At 42.7% G+C, this 24488-nt stretch overlaps 1 protein-coding gene across 2 annotated transcripts in view; it reads right to left on the bottom strand.

The window, feature by feature from the left end:
* Positions 1-6163: 6163 nt before the first annotated feature.
* The window catches only part of LOC119651873 (fatty acid synthase), a 57809-nt gene continuing 39484 nt past the window's right edge, over positions 6164-24488 (bottom strand). For both annotated transcript variants that reach the window (XM_038055680.1, XM_038055681.1), the window contains 8 exons: positions 21789-22148; positions 21558-21716; positions 19363-21487; positions 19159-19304; positions 14847-19096; positions 14567-14662; positions 9037-9180; positions 6164-7534 (listed from right to left, as the gene is read on the bottom strand). In XM_038055680.1, the coding sequence (XP_037911608.1) occupies positions 7421-7534; positions 9037-9180; positions 14567-14662; positions 14847-19096; positions 19159-19304; positions 19363-21487; positions 21558-21716; positions 21789-22005 (7251 nt within the window). In that variant the 5' untranslated portion in view covers positions 22006-22148 and the 3' untranslated portion in view covers positions 6164-7420. The remainder of the gene's footprint in view (positions 7535-9036; positions 9181-14566; positions 14663-14846; positions 19097-19158; positions 19305-19362; positions 21488-21557; positions 21717-21788; positions 22149-24488) is intronic.

Below are 24488 nucleotides of genomic sequence, written 5' to 3'. Positions count from 1 at the left end.
TATTTAAATAATGTGATTAACCCTCGATGTGGCAATGATATTCACTCCTTAGACAGATGACATGGTCAAGTAAATATGAAGTGAAAAGTTTAAGAGATCTTAATAACTTTTTTTGAAGGGTTGCCCTTGTTTGTTCGTCCTTTGCTTCCAATCGTATCATGTAAGACATAGTCGGTTTTCCCTTTACCGTTCGTCCCTCGTAAACATTGATTCATATAACCTAGTTCGTACTCATGAAACCAGCCCTACTTCCCTTACCTTGGAACCACTATATAGGTAATACACACTACCGGATGAATTATTCCATGCCTGCCTTCGGCCAGTGAATAGTTCATCATCGGTACAAGTCCCGCTAAAGCTACAAGAAATTCTGAAGGACACCATGTTTGCTGTCTCCAATTTAAATTTAGGAAGGAACTAACGATATTTTCCATGCTCCGTGAGTACTTCATTTACTTACTAATCTCTCCTTATCGATGTTTTTTCAATTATGATCTTGATGAGCTGCGAAATTCGCTCATGCTCGGCACTTTATTTGCCAAGATGTCGATCGACGTCACTGCGATGCGGTCCTGAAATGACAACAAAAAAGGACTTTCCATAGACTGCATTATTTTTTTAAACAATATATATATATTATATATGCTTTAGAAGAGAGAAGTAATGGCTAAGTAGCGGTTAGACGTCTCAGGCAATAGGTGCGAGAAATATATCTTGTAATACTAGCCGATATTAGTTAGATGCACCACATCCCCTATTGATATATTTACTTCTCTAGAAGTTGAGGATTATGCATTCACTTTTGCTTCTTTAAAAAGATGACTCTCTTATGATAAAGGAGACTGAAGGAATAGAAAGACTAGACTAACATAGATCTTTTCCAACTTTGTGCAGCAAGACCAATTTTGCGTTTCTCACCCTCTCTTCAAAATATGTTTGCTAACCTCACTATCTAAGCTCGGAGCTTTGTTGTCCGAGCCAATTTAAATAGCTTTTCCCTGGTCATCGCATGTTACTATTCTCTTCTAAAATTTCTCTGACGACTCCAGAGAAATTGGATTCCCGCTTATATGTAGATAAGTATCTCATCAGCCAAAATGTCAATGGGCATCATTCCGCCAATGGGATAAAATGGCCTCGCTCGAAAGAGAAGATCTTAACGACATAACACAATGCTAAGAGCCCCCAACCAGTCTAGCTATAAGCATCCTACAACTGCATTGCGGACATCTATTACTTGGAATTTTCCTTACCAGAGGCATGCTTTTTTCGGGGCAGAAAGTAAGGTGAATGAGTTTACGCACAATGTGTTAGACTCCCGCAGCAGTACGCTGTCGGAATATCTACTAAACATCTCCCTGTTGTCAGAGAATTAGCCTGGAACCGTTTGGCGCATTACTTCCGGCTAGCCCTATCGCTCTCCCGACCTTGGAAGCCTTTAAGTCAAGGAATTGCTTTCACAAACGGAAGGGGAGGGGAGGAATAGAGTAATTAGTTCAGGGAACCCCTTGCCATTCGGTCCGGACCGAGCATCATGCGCAACACGACTCCATCTGCCAGTGTTCATCTCTCTGACAATGTTGTTTGAGAGAGCTTCCCTGTGTCTGCATAAAGATGCTGACGAAATCCATCTCACCTTTCACAAGAGTAAAAGGTGCGTGCGGCGTCGTTCGCCACTCCATTGCCGAACACGCAATCAGGACTTCGTGCCTTCCCAATCTTGTGTAGGTAAGACTGAAAGCCTCCATGCCCACTTAAAAGTTGGGTAAGAAAGTAATCAATCTCCCCGTGCGTTCGGTTCAGCCACGGAGAGCCAAGACAGTTGCTACTCGGTAAGCGTGGGTTGACGTTCCTCACGGGAACCACCTCTCTTCAATTTTCGCCCTTGTGGCTGTAGATAGCTCTGCGCTCCTTAGAAAAGAAGGCAACGGAGATCACTCCCCTGATCACCATTACGGCCGGTTCTGAGATAGTGCGCTAAGCAGACGCCACTTCCAAAGCTTCCCGTCTCTGCACTTGAGCATGGCGTCTACGATGCTCCTCCCTGTCAAGAGCATCAGCATCATTCGCGCCATAGTGCAGAACGGACTGCGTAGCTCCCCTAAGAAGACATCTCCTAGGGCCCCCAACGTCCGCAATTAGCCGACTCAAGGCCGAGACTTTGCTTTAATTTTCTCGAAGAAGCTCCTCTTCGAGTCGAGCATTAAACCAAACGGCTGGTTTTGATTCTATAGGCAACTCGCCGATCGATATGGCACGCAGGCTTGGGATTCTCTTTCTGGTCAAGATGATTACTTCGGTTGTTTTCATCGGAAGGGTGAAATCATAAGCAGTCATCCATCCGTTTACACGTCGCATCATGCCAAGTCTGCCAACAGGCGCAAGGCCGTTCAACATTGCCTCCGGCAACGAATGTCGCAACGTCGTCCGCATAAACGACCAGGCAACTCATCTGACATATCGAGTCTCAGCAAGCATTTCAGAGGCTTTCGGATGGATCCCTGTGCTACTCTCGACGTGATTTCCATCCCCTTCTGTCCTCTAGCGCCTCATAGAGCACGGAGCGGCCTTTCTGATAATCCCTCAATATCCGCAAGTCCACTCCTGATGAGCTTTTCGAGTACTTTCTCGGTCGTATCAAGCATAGCAGACAGCTCAAAGTCTCCTTTTCCTTTCCTGATTAGCGCGAGTCTCGCCACCTTCCAGCGGCAAGGAAAACTGCCCTCTTTCAGGCAAGCGTTGAACGCCACGAGCAGCAATTCTAGCCGCTGGAGGACCACCCGTTTGTAAACTTCCACCGGGATACCATCAGGAGCTGGCACCTTATTGTTTTTCATGGTGAGGACTGTTTTCAACTCAGCTATGAGTCTGTGGCGCGGCAGGATTCGCGGCATTTGAAATTTATTTCGAATGTCGCGAATACCAGCGGACAGATGACGTCACCGGCGCTCTACTCAGTTCAGAACTCGCTACAAGAGTGAAGAACAGAGTAGGTGACGAAAAACGTGAGATAGGAAAAATAATAGTTGGTTGGCAGTCACGGTGAAAGGAAAGATTTTCGTGCAGAAAGAAAACAGTTACATACAGAAATCAGTATTATTTCTAATATTTCGGAGTTATAATAAGAGTAATTTCTTGAAATTGTGTATTGAACTTTGTAACATACGAAAAATATGTCAAAAACCTATTTCAAATAATAAAAGAATAAAAGGTTAAATACACGCTCCTAAATTTGACTGAGAACTCTTATAAGTCTATGAGTCAAATCAGGGTAATAATCACGAGCGAGCGCAACGTCTGCAGTGTACTTACTGTAATGCATGGTTGCGATATGCGATCAAATCCATTTGGCTTATCGCGCCAACGATTATTATTATAATATTTTGCCCCCTTTCTGTAATGGGCACACACCTCTTTGTTTCCCTGGTACTTGGTAATTGCCTGCGTGCTCCTTTTTTTCTCCCATCCTTTTGCTGCGCTCTACAATTGTAGCTCCAGACAAAGGTCACTCCTTCCAGATCAGAAATAGTTTTCTCACATTTTGAGCGAGTTCCCCTGACTTATGACTTTCACCGCGCTTAGAGGCAGGTCGAAGGAAATTTCAGCATTGATGAGCTCTCCTAAATAGATCCAGGTCGGGATGCTGAAGTGTCTCCTGCCATGGTGTCATTAGGGCTTGTGCTGCGCATCGATTTTTGCTTAGTGCGCCCTTCTTTGCCTTTGATGCCAGTGTTCTAGAAAGTGAATTGTTGCGTTTAATCATCCCTTTTCCAAGCTATTTTAACATCATCCATTCGTTATCAGTCACCCCACTTAGACAAAGTTATTCATTTGCTCAAATTTGTGATCGTCTAGTGTTGGTTTCGCCCTCGCCATCTTCTAGATATTCATCTAATTTTCATTTACTCTTGTGCCAATTGTTCTCCTTGTTTCGTCTAGTCTGTTTAAGGAAGATGAGGAATTTGATGAACAGGGTGGCCTTTCAGATTCTCTAGCATGTTTCGGGTTATATACTCCAGGGCGAACTTGAACAGCTCTGGGACCAACCTTATTTAAGCCCATAATGTGTCCCGAGACGTCAATTAGAATTATATTAATTTTCGTTTGGAATTGAAAGGACCCTGAGTCCGCCATCCACTTAATGGCGGGCCGTACCAATTGGAGAGAAACTTTCTCCCACTTTTCCCGTCCATGGGTTCCTTTTTTTGGGCAAACACACACAGTTAAAAAAATATATAGATGACTACGGTTTCGTCCAAGGCAGAGACACTATACTGCATTCTTTCGATGAAGAAAGCATAAGGATGCTACTAACGAATTCCCTCAATGTAAAGGCTCCTTTCCAATTTTAACCATAAAGCCACCTAGAACAATTTTCGTGCAATTAAATGGTTGTAAAATTCATCTTTTGTAGAACCGTCAAATTTGTTTCAGCTTTTGTTCACTTCAGTAGCAAAGTTGAACAGTCCAGATCGAGTTCTCCATTTTTCTTGGGCGAGGTGGAATCGACTTGGATGTTCAGGGCAATCTTAGTTACTGAGTTTTCTTCAGCAAGAAATACACGACCACACCATCAATCACACCTGTTTTGAAATTTCTCTATGATAGATGCAATCCCATATCGGTGCGAATATCCTTATTTCAACCGCGGTACTAGCATGTTGCGCCTATGATTCAACGCAACGTCGTTCATCTCGGTTTCCATTTTTACATACATATATTAAGGAGCCGAACGTTGAACAACTTTTTTGTTGTTTTTTGAATTGTGCACATTCACTCACTAATTGATTTGAAGCTAATCATGTTTTTCACAAATTTCTTGTTAATCAAAGAGGCGACCCTGCTTCCCACTTTTACCTTATATTTTAGTACTTACCCACTCATTGAATGTTCTAAGAACACCTGTCCTGAGAAGACAGTGAGCATTTCGGGCTCCAAATGGTTACTCCATATCGATTGCCAAATTCGTAGTTATATTTATGTCTCCTCCCAAGTTCGTTATTTTTCTGCGAATGGCTTACCAATTTGCTACACAGTTAACACACAACTCCGCGCCAAGTTGCTTTGGTTTTACTCAGTGATCCTTGCCTAACTTTTAACGAGACAACATCTCCTATGATGGTATCTATTCCAGTCGGCCAATTCTTTTTATCGTTATCTTTATCTTTGTTCAGTTCAGGTGGTAGTTTTCAATCTGCCTTCTTCTAGGAAGAAATTCAAGTTAAATAAAAGCGAGGTCCTGAAAATGTTACTGTCATTTGTATATCTGACTCTCAAACGCCGGTAGGAAAACAGAATTCGTCAGTTGTAGCTGTAAAAGTCTAAAATTGAGTTTCCTTTGTCTTTGTTGTTTGGAGGAGTACGAGAACAATCAAAATATGGCTACAACTTACGGTCATACTATTCCCAGAGTAAAATTAAGACTAAGACTGTGTCTGATTACCTAGCATACTGACGGTTTCCTAACAGTATTGGCCATTGGTCCAAGGAAAATGTAGATAGTAGTATAGTATATGTTATGGGAATGCCTCTATAAATTAAATATGGTTGGTTTGTAGAGAAAGGCCTACATACTATTCGTTCCAGGTCATTTTTGGTTAGAAGGCAATGGGGCTGAGAATGAACTGACCAGGAAAGGAGCAGGAACTGCGCCATATGTACTAGACCCCTTTGTGGAATTGGGAAGTGTTTCTTGGCAATCACACTAAGGACGGAAGAGGAACGGTTGAGGGCATTTCACAGGGTGATCATAGGGAGACATGAACCAAAATGCAGAATTAATTAAACCTCACTATGAAAAGCTTTAGGATCATAGTGGGTATATTTACGAGCCATTACACGGTAAGCTAACACCGAAATCCTTGTGCCGATTCTGTGGGGAGGATGATAAAACCTTCGGCAATAGTCTGCACTAATGCAAAGAGCGTCAATGAACTGTGACAATATTTAATACTAGATGCAAGGCTGAAACACCTATCAGTGGGAAATATCCTAAAATTCCTGTCGATTATAAGATTCATCTAATAAGTACACTATCATCATCGAAGCGGAACAATAGTTTTTTTAGAACTCAGTGCAACTTCCCTTAATACCATTTCCACACAGAATTCAGTAAATCTTTAGATAGACCGTTTGATATAAGTGAATGGATACTACAGGTTTATTTATTTTCATTCAGTTTTTATTTTGTTTAATAATTTTTATATACACAAATTTATAAGTCGCAAAGTATAGAGTGTTTCCCCATCGATAGTTATGTCGTGAGAAAAAGCGAGTATATTACAAGTGCCGTATGTTTTCCTTTAAATTTTCATCTGTTTCAAATTTCCAAAGTACAAATTTAGCCCCTAATATTTCCAATTAAAAAACATGTTCACATAGCATATGAAATACTCCCGACTAGTAGTATATTCGGATCCATTGGTTTCCATTCTGATTTCATGAAATATTATTAACGTCAAACAACTCATTTACGGTGCTTTTAATGTGCATGAACATCATCTATTCTACTAAATGAACGCGTGATAGATAAGGTGATAATGGAGTAGGAACGGTTTTACTTTGTAGAATTATGAATCTATGCTGACGTTCGAAAGGGTGAAACTCATGAAGAGCAGAAAAGTGAATTTCAAATAAAAAATAATATTCTTTCCATGATTAACGCAAACTCTGCTCTCCATCATGGAATTAAAGCCAAGACCATCGGAAACAAAGTAGAATATGCAAATATAGAACTTCCATTGTTTCTTGAAAAATAATTTATTCTACGATTAACAATATAAAAAAAATATAAGACTACCCCGAAAATATACACATTTAAATCACTTTTCATTATTTTTGAACAAATATCAGAGAGTTCACTATGAAATTGCGAATGCTCAAAGGATGAAAATGGACCTAGACTCCCTGAACATTGGCAGGATTATAGCCTCCCTTCAATAAACGAATAAATAATAATCTAATATTTACCCTTTTACGTTTGTTTTTGATACATTACTGTCTTTTACTTTTGTGATGTATATTTGATTCTGTACAAAACTATTTAGTGCAAAAATAGCAAATTCAGCCACTTAGTCAACTACAAATGTATCCTTACATTTGGTTACATTTAATTTGTTTTAAATATATTTCAATATCCACTGTGTGTCTATCGTATCAACTACTGAGTAAAATTGGAAAATTTTCCGTTTTCATTATTTTTTCTTTCGTTATAACAAATTTCTGTTCCTTGTTTTATGGAATGTAGCGTTGCTCCGAGACAACTGCGAATGTGTATTCTGCTTCAATGAGAATCAACTTTCTTATAAATTAAAAAAAAATATGCCGTATGAAAACCACCCTTCAATGTATGTAAATATAGCCGTTGGAACCTAATATGAGACTATTCTTATAATATATGAGAAAGCGGAGAGCGATGCCTTTATGCTAAGAGTCCTTTGAGGATATCTACTATCATGCTAACGGAATCATCCTCTGTTAGGATGGTTCGATGGTTTCCTTCGACTGTTAGGATTTTAACATCCTTTTGACATACCTGAAAGGAGAGAGAAAGCATGGAAATTAGGTATGGAGTGAATAGAAACATATTCTTTGAAGGGAACAAAGATCTCCAAATTCTGGCAGATATTTTTGAAAGTAAACGTATTAGGTTGTTGCAAATGAAATGTCGGATTTTTCAATGAAGTGAAGTTAGTTATGATTTTAATGTTTAAAACTGCCGCAAGGTGACTCTGGTGGTATGGGATAATTGAGTATAAATAGTCGTTCGTTCGATCAAGGAGTCATTTCAGTTTCAATCGTCATTGAAGTTCCAAGTAAAACTCAGAGAAAAAAGCATGGAAGGGAGTCAAAAACGTCTACTTTTTCTATATGAATTTAAACTTGGTCACAACGCAGCGGAGGCAACCAGAAACATTTGCAGATCATTTGGAGCTGACGCAGCAAACGAAAGAACGACACAGCGGTGGTTCGAAAAATTCCGATCAGGCGACATGACCCTCCAAAGTGAACCTCGTGGACACCCAGGACCATCGATCGACAACGACGAGTTGCGTTTGATAGTGGAATCTGATCCCCAATCATCGATTCGTGACATTGCAGAGAAAATAGGCGTACACTATTCGACAGTATCTCGGCACTTACAACAGCTTGGAAAGGTGAAGAAGCTTGATAAGTGGGTTCCGCATGAACTCAACGAGCAAAACATGGCACTGCGAATGGAAATATCCAGTTCTCTACTCAACCGCAACAGGAACAATCCCTTTTTGCGCAGAATAGTGACATGCGATGAAAAGTGGATATTGTACGACAACCGTCGCAGATCAGTGCAATGGCTAGATGCCGATCAGCCTCCACAACACATGCCAAAACCGAGCCTTCACCCGAAGAAGGTAATGGTAACTGTTTGGTGGTCTGCATCTGGAATTATTCATTATTCGTTTTTGGAGCGTGGTGAAACAATTAATGCAGAGAAATATTGTGCCCAACTTGATGAAATGCACGAGAAATTACGTGTTCAGCGGCCTAGATTGGTCAACAGAGATGGAGTGATACTGCTCCATGATAACGCCCGACCTCATGTTTCCAGAATGAAGGTCCAAAAATTAAATGAATTACGATATGAGACTCTTCCTCATCCACCATATTCACCCGACCTCTCGCCAACCGACTACCACTTTTTTAAGCATTTGGATCACTTTTTGGCGGGGAAACAATTCAGCAATGAAGTAGCTATCAAAAGTGCCTTTGAAGAATTTCTTAGCTCTAGAAACCCAGACTTTTACGAAACTGGAATAAATGCCCTTGTATCTCGTTGGGAGAAGTGCATTGAAGCTGCTGGTTCTTATTTTGACTAATAAAATTAATTTTCATAAAAGTTATAGTTTTTTGAAATTTTACTCAAATATCCGACATTTCATTTGCAACAACCTAATAGAAACGAAGTTAAAGAGTTGGTATTGAAGGGTAACATTTGTTTTTCTTGCAAAAAAGGAAGCTTCTGAACAATAGGATCTCGAATAATTCAAAAGTACTCACCTCCGAAAGACCGTAATCAGCTTCTAGTTTGGCATAATTTTCAGTGGGTTTGATAAGCGTTACAGACTTCTTGATCTTATGTGATGCTCTGAATTTGTCAGCAGCCAAGAGTTTGTGATAGAATGCAGTTGCAGTTTTGATAATCTGAAAGAAGATATCATAAATCAGTAAATAAAGGTTTAGATCAAATTATTTTATATAAAATATTATAATATCTTCGAATGAAAGCAATAGATTAGCAGATATGATCATGACTTTGCACGACTCTGGTTAAATGGTTGTGACGACAACACAATTTGGAAGCGTTCTTTCAATGAAATGCTTAGGTTCATAAACCTTGCCTCTTTGATGCTGGAACATGTCTAAGACGTATTTTAAGGGTATTAATTTCAAAATAATTTATGCTAGCAAACAGGACATACATGTGTAATCTTTCGAGAAGGGACTTTGTCGGGTTAGGATAGGTTAAGAGATTGAGGGAACCGTAGCTTCAAGCACGCATGGCTCATATATTACGCTAACGCATTGAAAAGCCTATTCAGATGGCGAGTAAATCCATCAGCCTCCTTATTACTAATGAGTGGCACCCAGATCAGGAATGATGACATTTGCACCAAGGAGCTCCCTTTAAGGTAAAATTTGCCATGTTGAACTTCGATTTACCTTGATGCTAACAACTAGCGCTAGTGTACCAGTAAGCAGCAGCAAGAGGCCACTAGTAATATTGTGTAAATTACCGATGTTCGTGAGGTGAAACCCTGGTTAATTATTGATATTGTGTTAGTGGTGTTTTTTCAGTTTTGGGCTTGAGACGTTAAATGGTGATTTGAGAGTCTCTCGGCTCCATCCAGATCAGGCATTTGACCGAGTGAAATAGCGCAACCAACCAAGATGAGCCACCTACGCTTCTAAACGGGAGCCTAAGTTGAAGATGGGCATATTAGCGCTGCCAATCCGTTGCTGACAAAAGCACGCTACCAGGACAATGTTAACCTGTGATGTTTCCTACTACGAGCAAATGGTTTGGATATTTCGGACAGATACTATCGGTAGAGTTTTCTCATCTGCCACTTCCGCGATTCTACCTAATGATTCTCCGCAAATCGCAATCAAAAAAGGAGCCGGGAGAAGTGACGAGACCTGATGATATCGCCACTGAGCGCCGGAGAGTCAGGACGTGAAATACAACATTCTGCTCTGTAAAGATTGTAATAAATCAGCACAAATGTTCCGATAGAGAAGAAAAAGAGCAGCCTTACGGATTATTTAAATTATCGTCCGACTGAAAACTTATAACATATCATGAAGATTCTAGTGTACATCCCCGTCAAGGACATTTGCAACATCGGTTACCATCAACCAAGCTAGTTTATCCAGAATCATAGCACCACTAATGTAATTCACATCAGTTGCTTATGATACACGCGATTTAGAGAAAGGGTTTGTCCGCGTATCCCACAACTTCACTTGGTGTGCACTGCAAAAACAACTAGTACTGTGGGAAATGCTACGGTTTAAGTATTTAACATTACTTATATTTATTATAATATTTAAGTTAACATTTCCGTTTTCCTATTTTTAATTCAAAAGGACTATTTATTATTTATTTATTTAGTATTTATTCATATATTCGAACTTAATATTACAAATCAGAGACATTTACGAAAAACATAATTACTGCATTAGATTAATTTTTTGTGTCTACTACGTTTTAGACAACAACTCATGGCACACTTTTCTGCGATCTTCCACTCCCGTGGCGTGCTACGCAAAGTGGATAGATCCGCGCCATCTATTCGCTCGCACTCGCAACATTCGAAATAAATTTCGAATGCTGCGAATCCTGCCGCGCCACATCACTCCGCCCCCAGATGAAACCTAGGGGTTTCGGCGACTGATCCCCGAACTTCGTTCGCCGTTAATCCACAAAGCGGACACGACGTTGCTTCGGGGCGCACGCGGGTTTCAGCCTGGACAAAGAGACCGCCTTTTTGTGACCACCGATCTCGAGCTGGAAGAAATGTTCTCCCCGCTCGAGAACGCGGTACGGGCCCTCATATGGAGGCTGCAGCGGCTTCCGGACGGCATCCGTCCTGATCAGCACGTGCGTGCAAGTGTCCAGCTCCTTGGGCGAACTGGCAGGTATGGACGAGTGTCGAGTGGGTGGTGGTGCCTTGATGCGTCGGAGATTGTCCCTCAGCAGACGCACCAACCCCGACTCCGTGAGACCCGATCTCTTGTCGAAGACCGGATCGCTTGGGAGTCTTGGGTTCTCCCCGTAAACCAGCTCCGCGGCGCTGGCAGCAAATTCCTCTCGGCGGGTTGTACGAAGGCCGAGTAGGACGAGAGGCAAGAAAAAACGCGAGAAAACCTTCTCTACACAGTGTACTGCGCGACACACGTCGGACCCTCTCCAGAAGTAGATTTTCACGCGACTTCCCGTACGCAAGCCCTCCTGCACAACACCTTTCACGCACCGGGCTAGTCATCATTGTCACAACGATCAACAACAGCAGCAAACGGCTGTCCCCGTCGCCGCCACCGCTGCCGTCCACAGTCGCCGCAACCACCACCGCTGCCATCACAGACGCAGCAGCTGTCACCGGTGCTGCCACAGACGCAGCAGCTGCCACCGCTGTCGCTACAGACGCCATCAACGCAGCCCCAGCCACCATCATTGCCGCAGCCACTTCCGCCGCCGGAATCGTCTCCACCATCGCCGCAGAGGTCGAAGCCGCCGCCGTGGCGTGCTACGCAAAGTGGATAGATCCGCGCCATCTATTCGCTCGCACTCGCAACATTCGAAATAAATTTCGAATGCTGCGAATCCTGCCGCGCCACATCGTAAATCGATTCTCTGTACCCAAAGAGCACATTTCGAAGTGCGACGAGTTAATCAAAATGACTCTGCATGTCTGTCAGTGCACCGTTTTACCAAAGAGGCGCCCTCTCGTCAACCCTCTGCGACTTCCATTTTTGGGAGCCAACGAGAACTTGTGCTGCATTAATAGCGTAGCCGGTTGAGGATAGGGATAACTGCGGATGGTTTTGTTATTCTTAAGCTTTTGTCTCGTCTCGCCGGGTCGTTCCGTCTAGAGCTGCTTCGTCACTCTTTTTGGGTATAGGCTTTGTCCGAGTGGGACGATTTCTCACTCAATATGCCATCTAACGTACATATTAAGCCAGCGCCACCTCGGTCGGTTTTTGGGCCGTTTACCATCAACTTGGATGTTTAGACCAAACTTTGATAGCGAGTTCTCATCAGCCGCGAATTACATGAGCATTATATCGAAGATGCCTCTCTCGCAACTGTAGTAGTAGTCACATGTTTACCCTTATATTCATGAAAAAAACTTCATTCGTCAATAAGCGCACTCCTGATTTCATATCTAGTAAGGCCGTTAAATTGCGCTCATCAGTATATTCCTATAAGGATGATTAAGGGTACATCCGACTGATGTCTGTGGACTGCATGCATCTGTACCAAGAAGACTGAAAGTCTTACAAAAGGCCTTTTATTAAAGAAGGTGATACGATGACTCTGAGGTGAAAGAGCAACTGTCAAGGACAGAATCTCAAGCAATCAAAACCGAACAAAGCACAGAGGGCGAATAAACCTTTATCAAATGCTGGAACAGCAAAACCATGTTTAAGTTTCTTTTCAAGTTATATACAGGCTGATGCTGGTGGCAACCCATGGTTATGCTGTTGCAACGATGAACACTTGTGTGCGGTGGTTTCGACGCTTCCATGGGAGTGACTTCAACTTGAAGTACAAAAAGTGCCCAAGCCAACCGGAAAAAATTGCCTTGCAAGTATTATTGAACGGGGACTCCATGCAAAGGCAGAAACATGATAAAATCATTTTGCAGCTAGAGAAGACCATAGACCACTGAACTTGGGTGGAAAATACTATCTCCGTCCATAGCTGCAAAATGTTGCCTTATCCATTCTATCACCCGGACGTCGCCGATTACCATTTGTTTTTTTTTCTGTCAACGCAGCAGCAGTTCCACTACACACGAGGAAATTGAACAATGGGTAGATCGTCTAAAAACAAGAACCTTCCTTCTGGGAGGGCACCCATAGCTTGGCTATTAATGACGGAAATGTGTGTCAGAACTGACTACCCACGATGGCCGCAATCCAGGGGGAGGCAAAAAAGCATCCGGATTCCCCAACAACCATGAACGTATCCGAAGGTAAATTAGACGAAATTTGAGCTTCTCCATGCGACAAATCGTCCATGAGACAGGAATCGATCATGAAACTGTGCGCTGAACAACCAACAGCTAAAAACTTTAGCTCTTACGCTTGTGAACGAGAATGTAAAAGACACGTACTTCGCTACGGTCCTCTGGATTGGAAGGCCATCGTCGTAACAGATGAGAAGCTCTTCATCGTGGACAAGGCGCTTGGAGGAGACTCCCAACCCATAGATCGCCGCTGAATACCGCCAAAATCTGCAGTTTATCATGAGTTACGCCAAAATTTGCATCAGCTCAACAAGTTTTTTAATTTTGCTCGATCAAGGAGTCAAAATCTACTGCGATATTCTTGAAGCAGGAAAGCACAAAGACTAACACAAGCATTTCTGACAAACCGGAATTTGAATCTGGGGCAACGACGGGTCATCATATCTGCAAACTGACAGCATTACTCGCCGCATTTCAAGCTGCAGGACTACAGCAAATGGTTGATTTTGGAGGCCGGGTGTGTGATAAGACTCACAAAAACTTGGGAGTCACTGAAGCAATTGCTGTGCTGGGAGTGAGACAGAATGTTACTAGAAAAGTTTCCTTGCAATACATTTTGATGACTGTCTTTTCTGCTATAATAAAAAAATACAGAAATTTTCTAATTCAAATGAATCGAAGAAACGATCCCACATTTACGAAGCGACGTGAAAAATAGGTCGACAATCATCCGATAAAATATGCCTACGTCAGTCGAAATTCGAGGTTTTGTTGACCGTTTGTTCAATTTGTTGGGATGTAGCGCATTTTCGATACCCGCGGAATTATAAACCAATAATTCGTGAATTCGTCAGGACGATAGCGGGGCGTTAATGGAGCTCAGGTAACTCAGTGTAACAAAGTAGTCGCACAGAGAAAATGGCAAACAAAAAAAGCATGCACTAGTTTTTATTTTAGGATTAACCGACTCCTGCTTCCGCACTCCACTTAATAGTGGACCATGTAGGAGAGTTTTTCTCCAATTGGTCCGCTTCGCCATTCGTGTCATCGACTCGCGACTCCCTCAATAGGGAGACATTTTTTTTTTATCGGTCTGATCCATTATTATATGGATCGCCAACTCAGGACTCTCAATATAATTCCTATCCAGGACATTTTTGTGGATCTATGTAAGGTAGCGAATAAAACGTAAGAGCCACGCGATGTTTCCAAGACAGAGGCGAGGCAGCGTCGGATTGGTTGGCTCTTGCATGATCGAAGCCGCCAATGGTAAGAGAGGGGTTGCTAACCTTCAAAATTGAATGGCCAATCATTTAAATCGATCAAAAACTTACCAAGTCAACTGGTTGATTAATTTCTGCATGAAGCAATTCTGCACATTTTTCGACCTTGGCCTCCCATGTTGGGATTTTAAGAAGTAAACGAGCAACCTGGAATGAAATTGAAATAGAAATTAGAGTCTTTCAATTCAACAAAATTCAAAAGTTTTAATTTAGTTCCTAATTGGCAAATTGAAAACACATGTTATTAGTTGCAACAGCAACTAAACGAATGAAAAATTTTGCAAGAACTGAACTGAATTAGTTTTCCAAAAAGGCTACAAATCATACTTACACCACCATAATCCATATTTCCTAGAACCATGCCAAAGTATGCCAACGCATAAGCCTCATTCTGTTCCTCTGTTGATTCCAATGCATTTTTCTTTGCCTTATGTGTTTGTGTGTACCACGATACATACTTGGGTGCACCGTCCAACATCACAAGTTGTACATCCTCATTCTGTTGTTCTAAGTAAGCTGCCATTACATAAGCAATAGTTGCACCAAACGAATAGCCAGCTATCGAGTAAGGTCCTTTCGGTTGGATTTTCTTAATTTGTTTAACATAATATTCGCCTAATTCCTCAAGTGATCCAAGTGGTGCCTCTTCTGTGCATTGCAAACAATAGGCGGGACTGTCTAATTTTTCGGCTAATGGTACTAAAGGTGCGGCAAATCCTTCAATGGCATGCACGAAGAAGATTGGAGGTTTCTTTGAGTCATTCGGTGCGTTTGATTTCAAACGAACAATTGGTTCGGTGGGCATCAGCTCTGATAGGAAAACTACTTGGGTTCCATCGCCGAATGGTGATGGGGTGCTCTTTGATGGACTGACTGGAGCTGGTGAAACGGTTCCGCCTGCAGAACCCTCGAGCTCCTTAAGTGCGCCGAATGTTAATTGACGAATTTCTTGTGGTGTCATCACAACATCAAAGTTTCGTTCAAGAGTTTGTTTGATTTCAGCACCCATGAGAGAGTCCATTCCGAGATCAGCTAAGGTTGCAACGTCTTGAACGTTCCTCATGTCTCGTAAGCCTAGGATATTTGCAATGCTATTTACTAAACTGACTCCTCCAGTTGCGTCAGCCTTCCTCTTTTCAGCCACGACCATTGATGCCAATACAGCGTGAGGTTGTTGTAGGAACATGTCGAACGTTTGGAGACATGATGTCATTCGTTGTGGTAGGGTTCCCCCAATAACAGTGTCGTTGTCGCCCAAATTCTCAATAACAAGACCAGTATCACCGATAGCACCCCATTGAATTGCAGTTCCTGGGAAGCCAGATGCTTGACGATTTTCGCAAATTCGTTCCATGGCTGAGTTAGCCAAGCCGTAATTTGTTTGACCGATGTTACCACGACCGCAAGACACACTTGAGAAGCAGACGAAGTAATCCAATTCAGGACACAAGGCTCGTGACAATTGATCTAAGTATTTGGTACCATCCACCTTAGGAACGCATACAGTCTTAAAGTCTTGTTCGGTTTGGTTCTCAAGTAGTCCGTCCCTCAGTACCGCCGCCAAATTGAAAATTCCGCCAACCAATCCAAGTTTATTCGAAGCTTCAAGTAGTTTTTTGCATCCTTCAGATGTCGTTACATCATTGGTGTCAATGGCGACTTGCACACCGCGGGCCTTCCACCTACGGATCATCAGAGATTGATAGCCGGTCTTAACACCACTTCTGCTAGTGAGAACCAGCTTCTTAGCACCACGTGACACCATCCAATGGGACAATTCCAATCCGAAGCCACCCAATCCTCCCACAACAATGTATGTCTTCTCTGGATGCATGTATGTTCTTGGGATAGCGGTCACCAATTTAGTTTGTGGTTTCAGAACCTTAGCTGATTCCTCATCACGTACTTTAATAACGACTTTGCCAATATGCTTGCCAGAAGCCATGAAACGGAATGCTTGCTCTACTTGTTGTTCATTGAAGACAGTTGTTGGTAGAGGACGCACGGCACCGTTCTTGATACCCTCCGCAACTAAAGCCACAACTTCTTTCTGTGTTTCTTCGTCACCTTCCATGATGCTGTCCAACAAAATTCCATGGAACGATGTGTTCTTCAAGAAGACAGACATACCCAACGGCGAGTTGTTGCTCAAATCGAATTTTCCAATTTCCAAGAATCGTCCATTCAATCCCAAACATCTGACGGAGGCTTGCAGTTTTTCATCAGCCAACGAGTTGAGTACCAAATCAACTCCACGACCTTGTGTTTCGCGCATGATCAACTGTTCAAAGGATGTATCACGAGAGTTACCAATGTTTCGGTCAGTCAATTGTGGGAAAGTCTTTTTCAAGAAGTCTCTCTTCTCTTGACTTCCAACAGTAGTGAATACAGTCAATCCATGATGCAATGCAACGGAGATTGCGGCTTGTCCGACACCACCTGTACCAGCGTGAATGAGAATCTTCTCGCCCTTCTTCATTTTACCGCGCACTACAAGAGCGTAGTACACTGTTGAGTAGACACAAGGCACCGTCGAGGCTTGTTCCATTGTCCAATTGTCTGGAATTTCCCACATCATGTTGCGGGAAGCAACGCACGTTGTGGCCAATGATTTGGCTGTAACCATGGCCATGATGCGTTTGCCGCTTGAGTCACGGCCGGCAAACTCCAAACCGAGGACACAGTCCTGTTGTGCTAAATCTCCAGGTAATGCATCGGCAGCTAATTTTCCAGAGCTCAGCATGACGTCACGGAAGTTGATTGGAGCATAGTAGACAGTGCAGAGATCTTCCTGGTTATCTCCAAATGCCGGTTTCTGGACTGAGAGAGGTCCTTCGATCCACTTGAGACTGGACAAATCACCTTTGGTGATAGCATTGATGTAAGCGTGTTCGACTTGTAGAGTAGGGGTGTCTCCAGACGTCTCTAATTTCAAGTGACGGAAGGTTCCCCAGCCGGCCGACTTCAATACATTGCAAATAAGATCCTTATTCAGCTGCTCCTGGTAGAATTTAGAATCCACTGAGAATTTCTCAGCTGATGGATTCTGGATGAAGTACATCCTCGCGAATCGACCGCCTACTTCATTCTTCACGCAATTCAGGAGACCAACAGCGCCAAACAATTCCTCGCCTTGGCAGACTAAATAAATGAATTTGTTCTCATCTTCGGCTGTTTGCAATTCTTTCTTAACTTGATCCAACCACTTGAAGTTCTTTTCCGTCAACTGAATGACGACCTTCTTCCTGTTGCGGACATCGATAAGCGAACGGACCAACACAAATACTCGTTGGCCGACCTTTTGGGTGGAGACCACAATCAAGTTCTTCTTTTGCAGGACGGAAGCGTTCTTTTCGTAGTTGGATTGGACTTCATCCAAAAGAATGAATCCTTCCTCTCTGATTGTGTTCAGCACGTTTTCCAGAACGGTTCCACTATCTGGACGGCCAAGAACATCGTATGCGAGCACAAGATGGCAATTTTGCTCGACTGGTCCCTCAGAAATGTTCTTGTTAACTACGCGGACTCCAGAATCTCCAAAGTGAGATTTCAGTTGATCGGTATTTTTAGCAGAAGCCACAACAACATCGGAGGCTAAGGTGGGCTCGCCTTCAATTATGCCAAGAATGTTTTGGGCCAATAAGCTGTCAGCATTACGTTCGTTTGCAATTTCAGCAACTTTAACTTTGAGTGCGCCGCCAGAATTATCAGTGACTAAGTGCAATGCCACGGTGAGGGCGTTCAAGCGTGCCTTCTCAGGGTTTTCAGATAGATCGGAGCCATTGCTTTGTGGTACGAAGACGTAGCGCTCCAAAGAGGGTGGGAGTTGAGTGCCGGAACGGCGTGGTGCAAGGGAAGCCTTCAAGCCACGCATTTCAACACCACCACTCTTGATCACATTAATGTCCTTGTACATGTATACAGGGAGTGATTTCTTCTCGTCCGAAACTTGTGCAAGAAGTTCGAGGTGTTTTGCTGGGTTGATGATGATCTTCTCAATTCGTGTTGGAAGATAGAGCTCTCGTAAGTCCTTGCCCATAATGCTGAATTGCAGCATTGTGTCCATGAAACTGACCCAGTTGTTTTCCCAATCCAAGCTTCCTGTAACTGCTTGGTTGTCGGTTTCCTTAACTCCTCGGAACATGCCACTGTAATCATAGCCTCGAAGTCTCAATTCTTTGTATACATCGTTCTTGCTCAACGGTAGTCCTGATTTGTCTTTTTCCAATGGATTCAATGGAAGCTCCTCCTTCTCTACATGATCCGGAATTGTGATTTTACCAGACACCGCCAGTGAACCTCCTTCGCAAATTTCAAAGTTGCCAGTACCATCGAAGAAGTTGATACCAAACTTCACAGCATTATCCTTATTCAAAATTGTTGCACGATGGAAGACAACGTTTTCTAAAACTACGGGGGTTTGTGACATGTCACTGGAGTGAACCTTGGCGAAAGTCTTCCATGCCAGGGTCATATAGCCTGTAGCCGGGAACAAGATACGTCCATCGATGTTGTGACCGGCAAGGAAAGCATCCTCATCCTTGGATAGGTTGACATCGACAAGGGTTTCGCCCGATTGATCTGGAAAGGAGCGGGAAACATTGTTATCAATTTTCTCTTACAGTTTGTCTTTTCACACTTACTTTCTGAGCCGAATTTCGCGACAAACCATCTCTGTGAATGGTCCCATCCTACTTTGGAGTTCAACATAGGAGTGCCGCGGCCTACAGGGAATGTAACAGGACGGAAGAGTTTTGAGACGTTTGGTTGGGCGCCGGCTGCGAATAACCTGAATAAAATAGCGTATTAGAATTTGATGTCGCCTAAAACACAGTAGCAACTCTTACTTTCCAACGTTTGTTAAGAGGAATTCCAGATTGTTGTCATGGTAGCGCTTAATCAAGCTTAAGCTTGTTGCACCTCCACCAAGAGCTCGCTTCAGAATAGCCTGCAACAATCCATGTGGTGCGATTTCGATGCAAATAGCGTTCTTTGGCACATGTTGAAGACCCTCGTGGAACAAGACTGGCGAAAGCAAGTTGTTCACATGATAAGCAGCAGAGCTCTGTTTAGCAATTGGAGTATTCCATGCACTTTCTGGTATGCTCGAACTAATCCAACGGGAGGTACGATTTTTCGGGTTCGGAATGATCTTTTCCAAGCTCTTGCGTAGTTTTGGACCAGCATCGGCAATGTATTTGCTGTGGAATGCATAGCCCGAGGATTTGACAGCCTTGGCGAACACACCAGCGGCTGAAAGCTTCTCAACGACTTCAGTAACCTTGCCTTCTGGTCCGGAGATTGTAACACTGTCTGAACTATTGTGGCAAGCAGCAATCACGCCCTCAGGCAATTGTTGTTTGCACTCTTCCCAGGATAAACCAACGGCTGCCATCTGACCCTTGGCGAGATCAGTGTCCTGGATGCTCTTTCCTCTCCAGTAGGCGGCCAGTACTGTTTGCTCTGGGGTAAAGCAACCATCGGCATAGGCACAACCCAATTCACCGACGGAATGTCCAAGGATGCCGTCCGGAGAAATATTTAAGCTGGTCAGAAGATCAGTTAGAGCAACTTGCATGGCGGCGATTGACACAAATGAGTTCAAGATGTTGTCAAAGCGCGCCTCATTCGAGCGGGTTAGGATATCAATAAGGTCAACACCCTCAGGACGGAGCACTTCAGCGCATCGGTGAATGCTTTTGTTGAAAACTTCCAAACCCATCAAGTCCTTCGCCATGCTAGCCCATTGACTTCCCATTCCTGAGTAGATATACCAAATTGGCCGCTTTGTGTCCATACATTCCACGACTTCACGCAAGGGGGTTGACTTGTTTGTAACTACAGAGTATCCTCGGTAGTAATGGTGTGGGATGTTTGTGTTGTGGATTTCGTTGATGAGCGCGAAATATTCTTCGTCGTCCTTATGTGCCTCAGCATCTTCAAGCAGATCTTGAACGGCATCCACTGTTCGACCGGATAAAACAACTAGCTTTGGTGGGCCTTCCTTAGGGGTCACCGCCTTGGGTTTTGGATTCGATTTCAAGATAACGTGGGCGTTGGCACCTCCAAATCCGAACGAATTCAAGCCGATGATGCCACCGTTCCATGGAGTGTGCTTGTCAACAACTTTTAGTTTACCTTCAATCAGACCGTAGAGATCTGGATTTGGATTCTTGTAATGCAAGTTGGCTGGAATGACGCCCTCCTCCATGGCAATAAGGACCTTCGCAATGGAGCACACACCTGATGCAGGTTCTGAGTGACCCATGTTGGATTTGACTGATCCAATCAAGAGTGGGGTCTTACGGTCCTTGCAGAAAAAGTCTGTAATTGAGTTTACCTCTTGTGGATCACCAACTTTTGTTCCGGTGCCGTGAGCTTCAACGTATACAACTTCCGCTGGATTCAATCCAATTTCTTCGTATGTCTCGCGAATCAAACGATTTTGCATCCTGCCATCAGGGAAGGTGATACCTTGCTCCTTTTGTCCGTCGGTGTTAGTTCGTACATTTAGGATAGTCGAGTATATCCTTTTGGCATCCTTAGCACGTTGAAGGAATATTGACACACAACCATCGGATCGCACATATCCTGCGCCACTATCGTCGAAAGCTCGGCATGTACCATCAGGGCTCAACATGTTCAGGCGTTTGAATTGCAAGGACATTGTAGGCTTCAAAATCAGACCAACACCAGCAACGATCGCAGAATCACATTTTCCGGCTTTAATGTCTGCGAATGCATGCTCCAAAGCATACAACGAACTCGAGCAGGCTGTATCAACGCAGAAACTTGGTCCTTTGAAATCGAATGTAAATGAAATTCGGTTGGCGAACATAGCTCGCGCGCAGCCGGTCAAACCGTAACCGTTAACCAAATCCGGATCACTGCACCAGTATTGTTCAGTTTCAGAGGAAGAAACTCCAATATAGACACCAGTTCGGGATCCTCGGATATCTTGGGGGTTAACTCCTGGATGGAGATAGAACAGGGAATTTGTTTGAGATTTGTTGAAGCAATTAATAAAGAGGGGGAAAGTTACCTGCGTCAATAATAGCCTCATGTGTAGTCTCTAGCAACAAACGCAATTGTGGGTCCATGCACTCTGCTTGCTTTTGATGCACGTTGAAGAATTGTTGATCAAATTGTTCCAAGTCTTCATCTTTAATCTTTCCCAAACGTGATGGTAAGTCATACAAACCTGGAATGTTTCAAAATTCACGTTTACTAACGTAAAGTCTAACCAAAAAGTGAATAAATCTGACAAACTTACCTTTAGGCCATCTTCGTGGATCGTCATTAACCATATCAACACCCTCGAATAAATTCTTCTTGAACTCATCAATTGAAGAGCTTTCTGGCAAACGACCAGAGAAACCCGTAATTACAACATCATCTTGTACCGATCGATTGGCATAATGTCCCCCTAGGTCCGTGGGGACATTACACCGATTATCAGCAACTACTTCTTCTGCAAAACGGGCCGGCATATTGCTGTTGTTTGCTGTATTTCGACGTTTTTTACGTTTATTTCTTCTCTTTTTATTATTGCTACCGTTCGTTAATGGTGCTTGATTCGTTTGATTTTCAGGCACCTTGTTTATATCTATTGTCTTCGGTGGTTGATGTGATCCTGGAAAAAATGGAAGAACATTTTAAGTTTTGGATTGAAAGAAGAAGTTTGTGATTCGATATGAATAAGGTTTTCTGTTGAATCTTTTTTGGGGAACGTTCGGGGATTGCCACTATAAAATATATGCTGAAAGTTTTGCGAATCTGGTACACTGTGTAGATGAGAATCCAAACGAACTGGAATGTCGTTGAGCAAATGCAGAAGAACGAAAAAATAGCGACTAACGGCTTCATCTAATTCAGATGCAGCTCATCAGACGTTGTTTCACCTCTGTTCTGGAAGGGATAAGGTGGTTACTAGAGGTGCGTTCCACTTGACGTTCACATCAGCGACCATGGATTATTGCATTCTTCTAGTTTGCAATGTTTTGATATGATGAGTGCGAAATTTATTGGGTGAAATCTGCTTGCTTCGGGCCTTAACTGGTCAAAAAAATATGATTTGCATTGCAGGTTCCCGAGTCTGCATCACTTGATAGCGGACCGGACTAATAATGGAGCTACCTCTAAAAAATCGGTCTGATCCTTTATCAAGTGAATGCAGACTTGCGAACCCTCAAACCAAAATAAAATGGAAATAAAGTAGAAGATAATTTCTGTTGGCCTACGAAGTTGGAAGAATAGCAAGGGTTATGACGTTCTATGCGCATTCCAGTTTTTTTACTTTGGGTCATGGAGTTGGTTTTCTTGTTGTTAAGTTCCTGAGGTAATATGTTATCCCGGACTAATAACTCCTCTTAAGAGAAGGAAACATAAAATATTGAAAAGCGAGAGAGACTAATCAGGTGCGAATTCCTCGTTGAAGAAGAATATCACATTGAACTAAAAAACAGTCCGCATGATACCTAAACGGCAAACATTAAGTTTTTGTTGGGGCAACCTTGAAACTGGTCGTTCAATTGAAGGCGAACATCAAAGAACTAAATGTTGCCAAGACGGAAGGCACTTACAACTCACAAAAACAATCAAGTGTTTGTTTGTAACTGAAATTTAGCATGCGGATGAATAAGTCAAAAATGTCACTATTTTTGCTTATGAGGATTTTGTAAAAGATAAAATGACCTGGCTTCATGCTTAAAGAAGAGCAAATAGACGAATTGCTAATGTACTGATGGTCTTGGTGATTCAAGGTGAGCATATTTTCAAACGAGACGACCAATCATCTTGCGCTAAAGGAGGGATTAAATTGTCTCCAAAATACCTCACTATTTTCCACTGAAGATATCAAATGGTTCCTGAAATATGGTACACACAATTCAAGTTAAAGACTTTAGAATACAATGGGAAAACTGTTTTCGGTTAAAGCAGTTCGCTGTTCAAATGAATCATGAAAAAGAATGTGGGTATTTTAGGGGAAGCTTCTGGAATGCCAGGTCGATAATATATTTTCCAAGCGTCCTGATATTATTCCCAAACCACCATTACTGAAATAGGGAAAATTTCTCACAAAATCTAGTGCTAATATAGTGGGGGATTGAAATTATTCTGAATGAAATCTATTGAAATGTATTTGTTTTTGACATCACATATGAGGATCCGTGACAAGAGGTATGTTCCCTGTACTATAGAGGACTACTAGGAATAGGATCCGACTTACAAATGTGGCGCAACTGTAATAATAACAATCTTCGTTCCAATTCAGTTACATCTGGGTGCCCTTAAATCCGCATTTGAAAATAAAGCTAAGGACTACGCGGGAAAGCTCGCGAAGCAATGCAGTAGAAGCAGAGAGCAAGACGTCTACTAGACCTTTGTGATCATATGCAGCGTCAAGTGCCTGGTGATCGGGATTTGGAACAATTTGGGCTGACCCTAACTTCGGGAAGAAAATCATTTCCTAAAATGAGTCACATTTCTGGTTAAGTGGCTTCTTATTAAACAGAATTGATGGATTAGGAGCGACGAAAATTCATGGAAGATTCGAAAAACTCAATTTTGGAGTAAATTTTGGTCTGGCGGGATCATTGCTCCTTATTTCTTTGGAGATGCGTCAAAAGATGCGCTCAATGTTAATGGCGACCAATATCGGGCAATGAAAATAAACTTTTTGTGGCTTAGGATAGATGATATGGATCTCACAAATATGTGGTTTCAACAGGATGGTGCCATTTGGGGATTTCATCATATCGCGTGGCGGGGCCATTGGCAACTAAGATTGTGTGATTTAACGCCGTTTTATGAGGCTCTGTGTGCAGTCAAACCCCTGTTATGTGCAAACCAACTACAGGCGATTGCTGTCCGAAATCCCAATCTAACTCGGGTTTTTCAAGAAATCGAACCCCATTTATGCGAATATGATATCCAAAATTGGTCGACCTATGACGGTCTTTTGCTGAAATTA

This window comes from Hermetia illucens, chromosome 3 (genome assembly GCF_905115235.1).
Source record: "Hermetia illucens chromosome 3, iHerIll2.2.curated.20191125, whole genome shotgun sequence".
In the NCBI taxonomy this organism is placed as follows: Eukaryota; Metazoa; Arthropoda; class Insecta; order Diptera; family Stratiomyidae; genus Hermetia; species Hermetia illucens.
The sequence above is the reverse complement of the archived record's forward strand: the minus strand, read 5'-3'. Positions and strand labels throughout refer to the sequence as shown.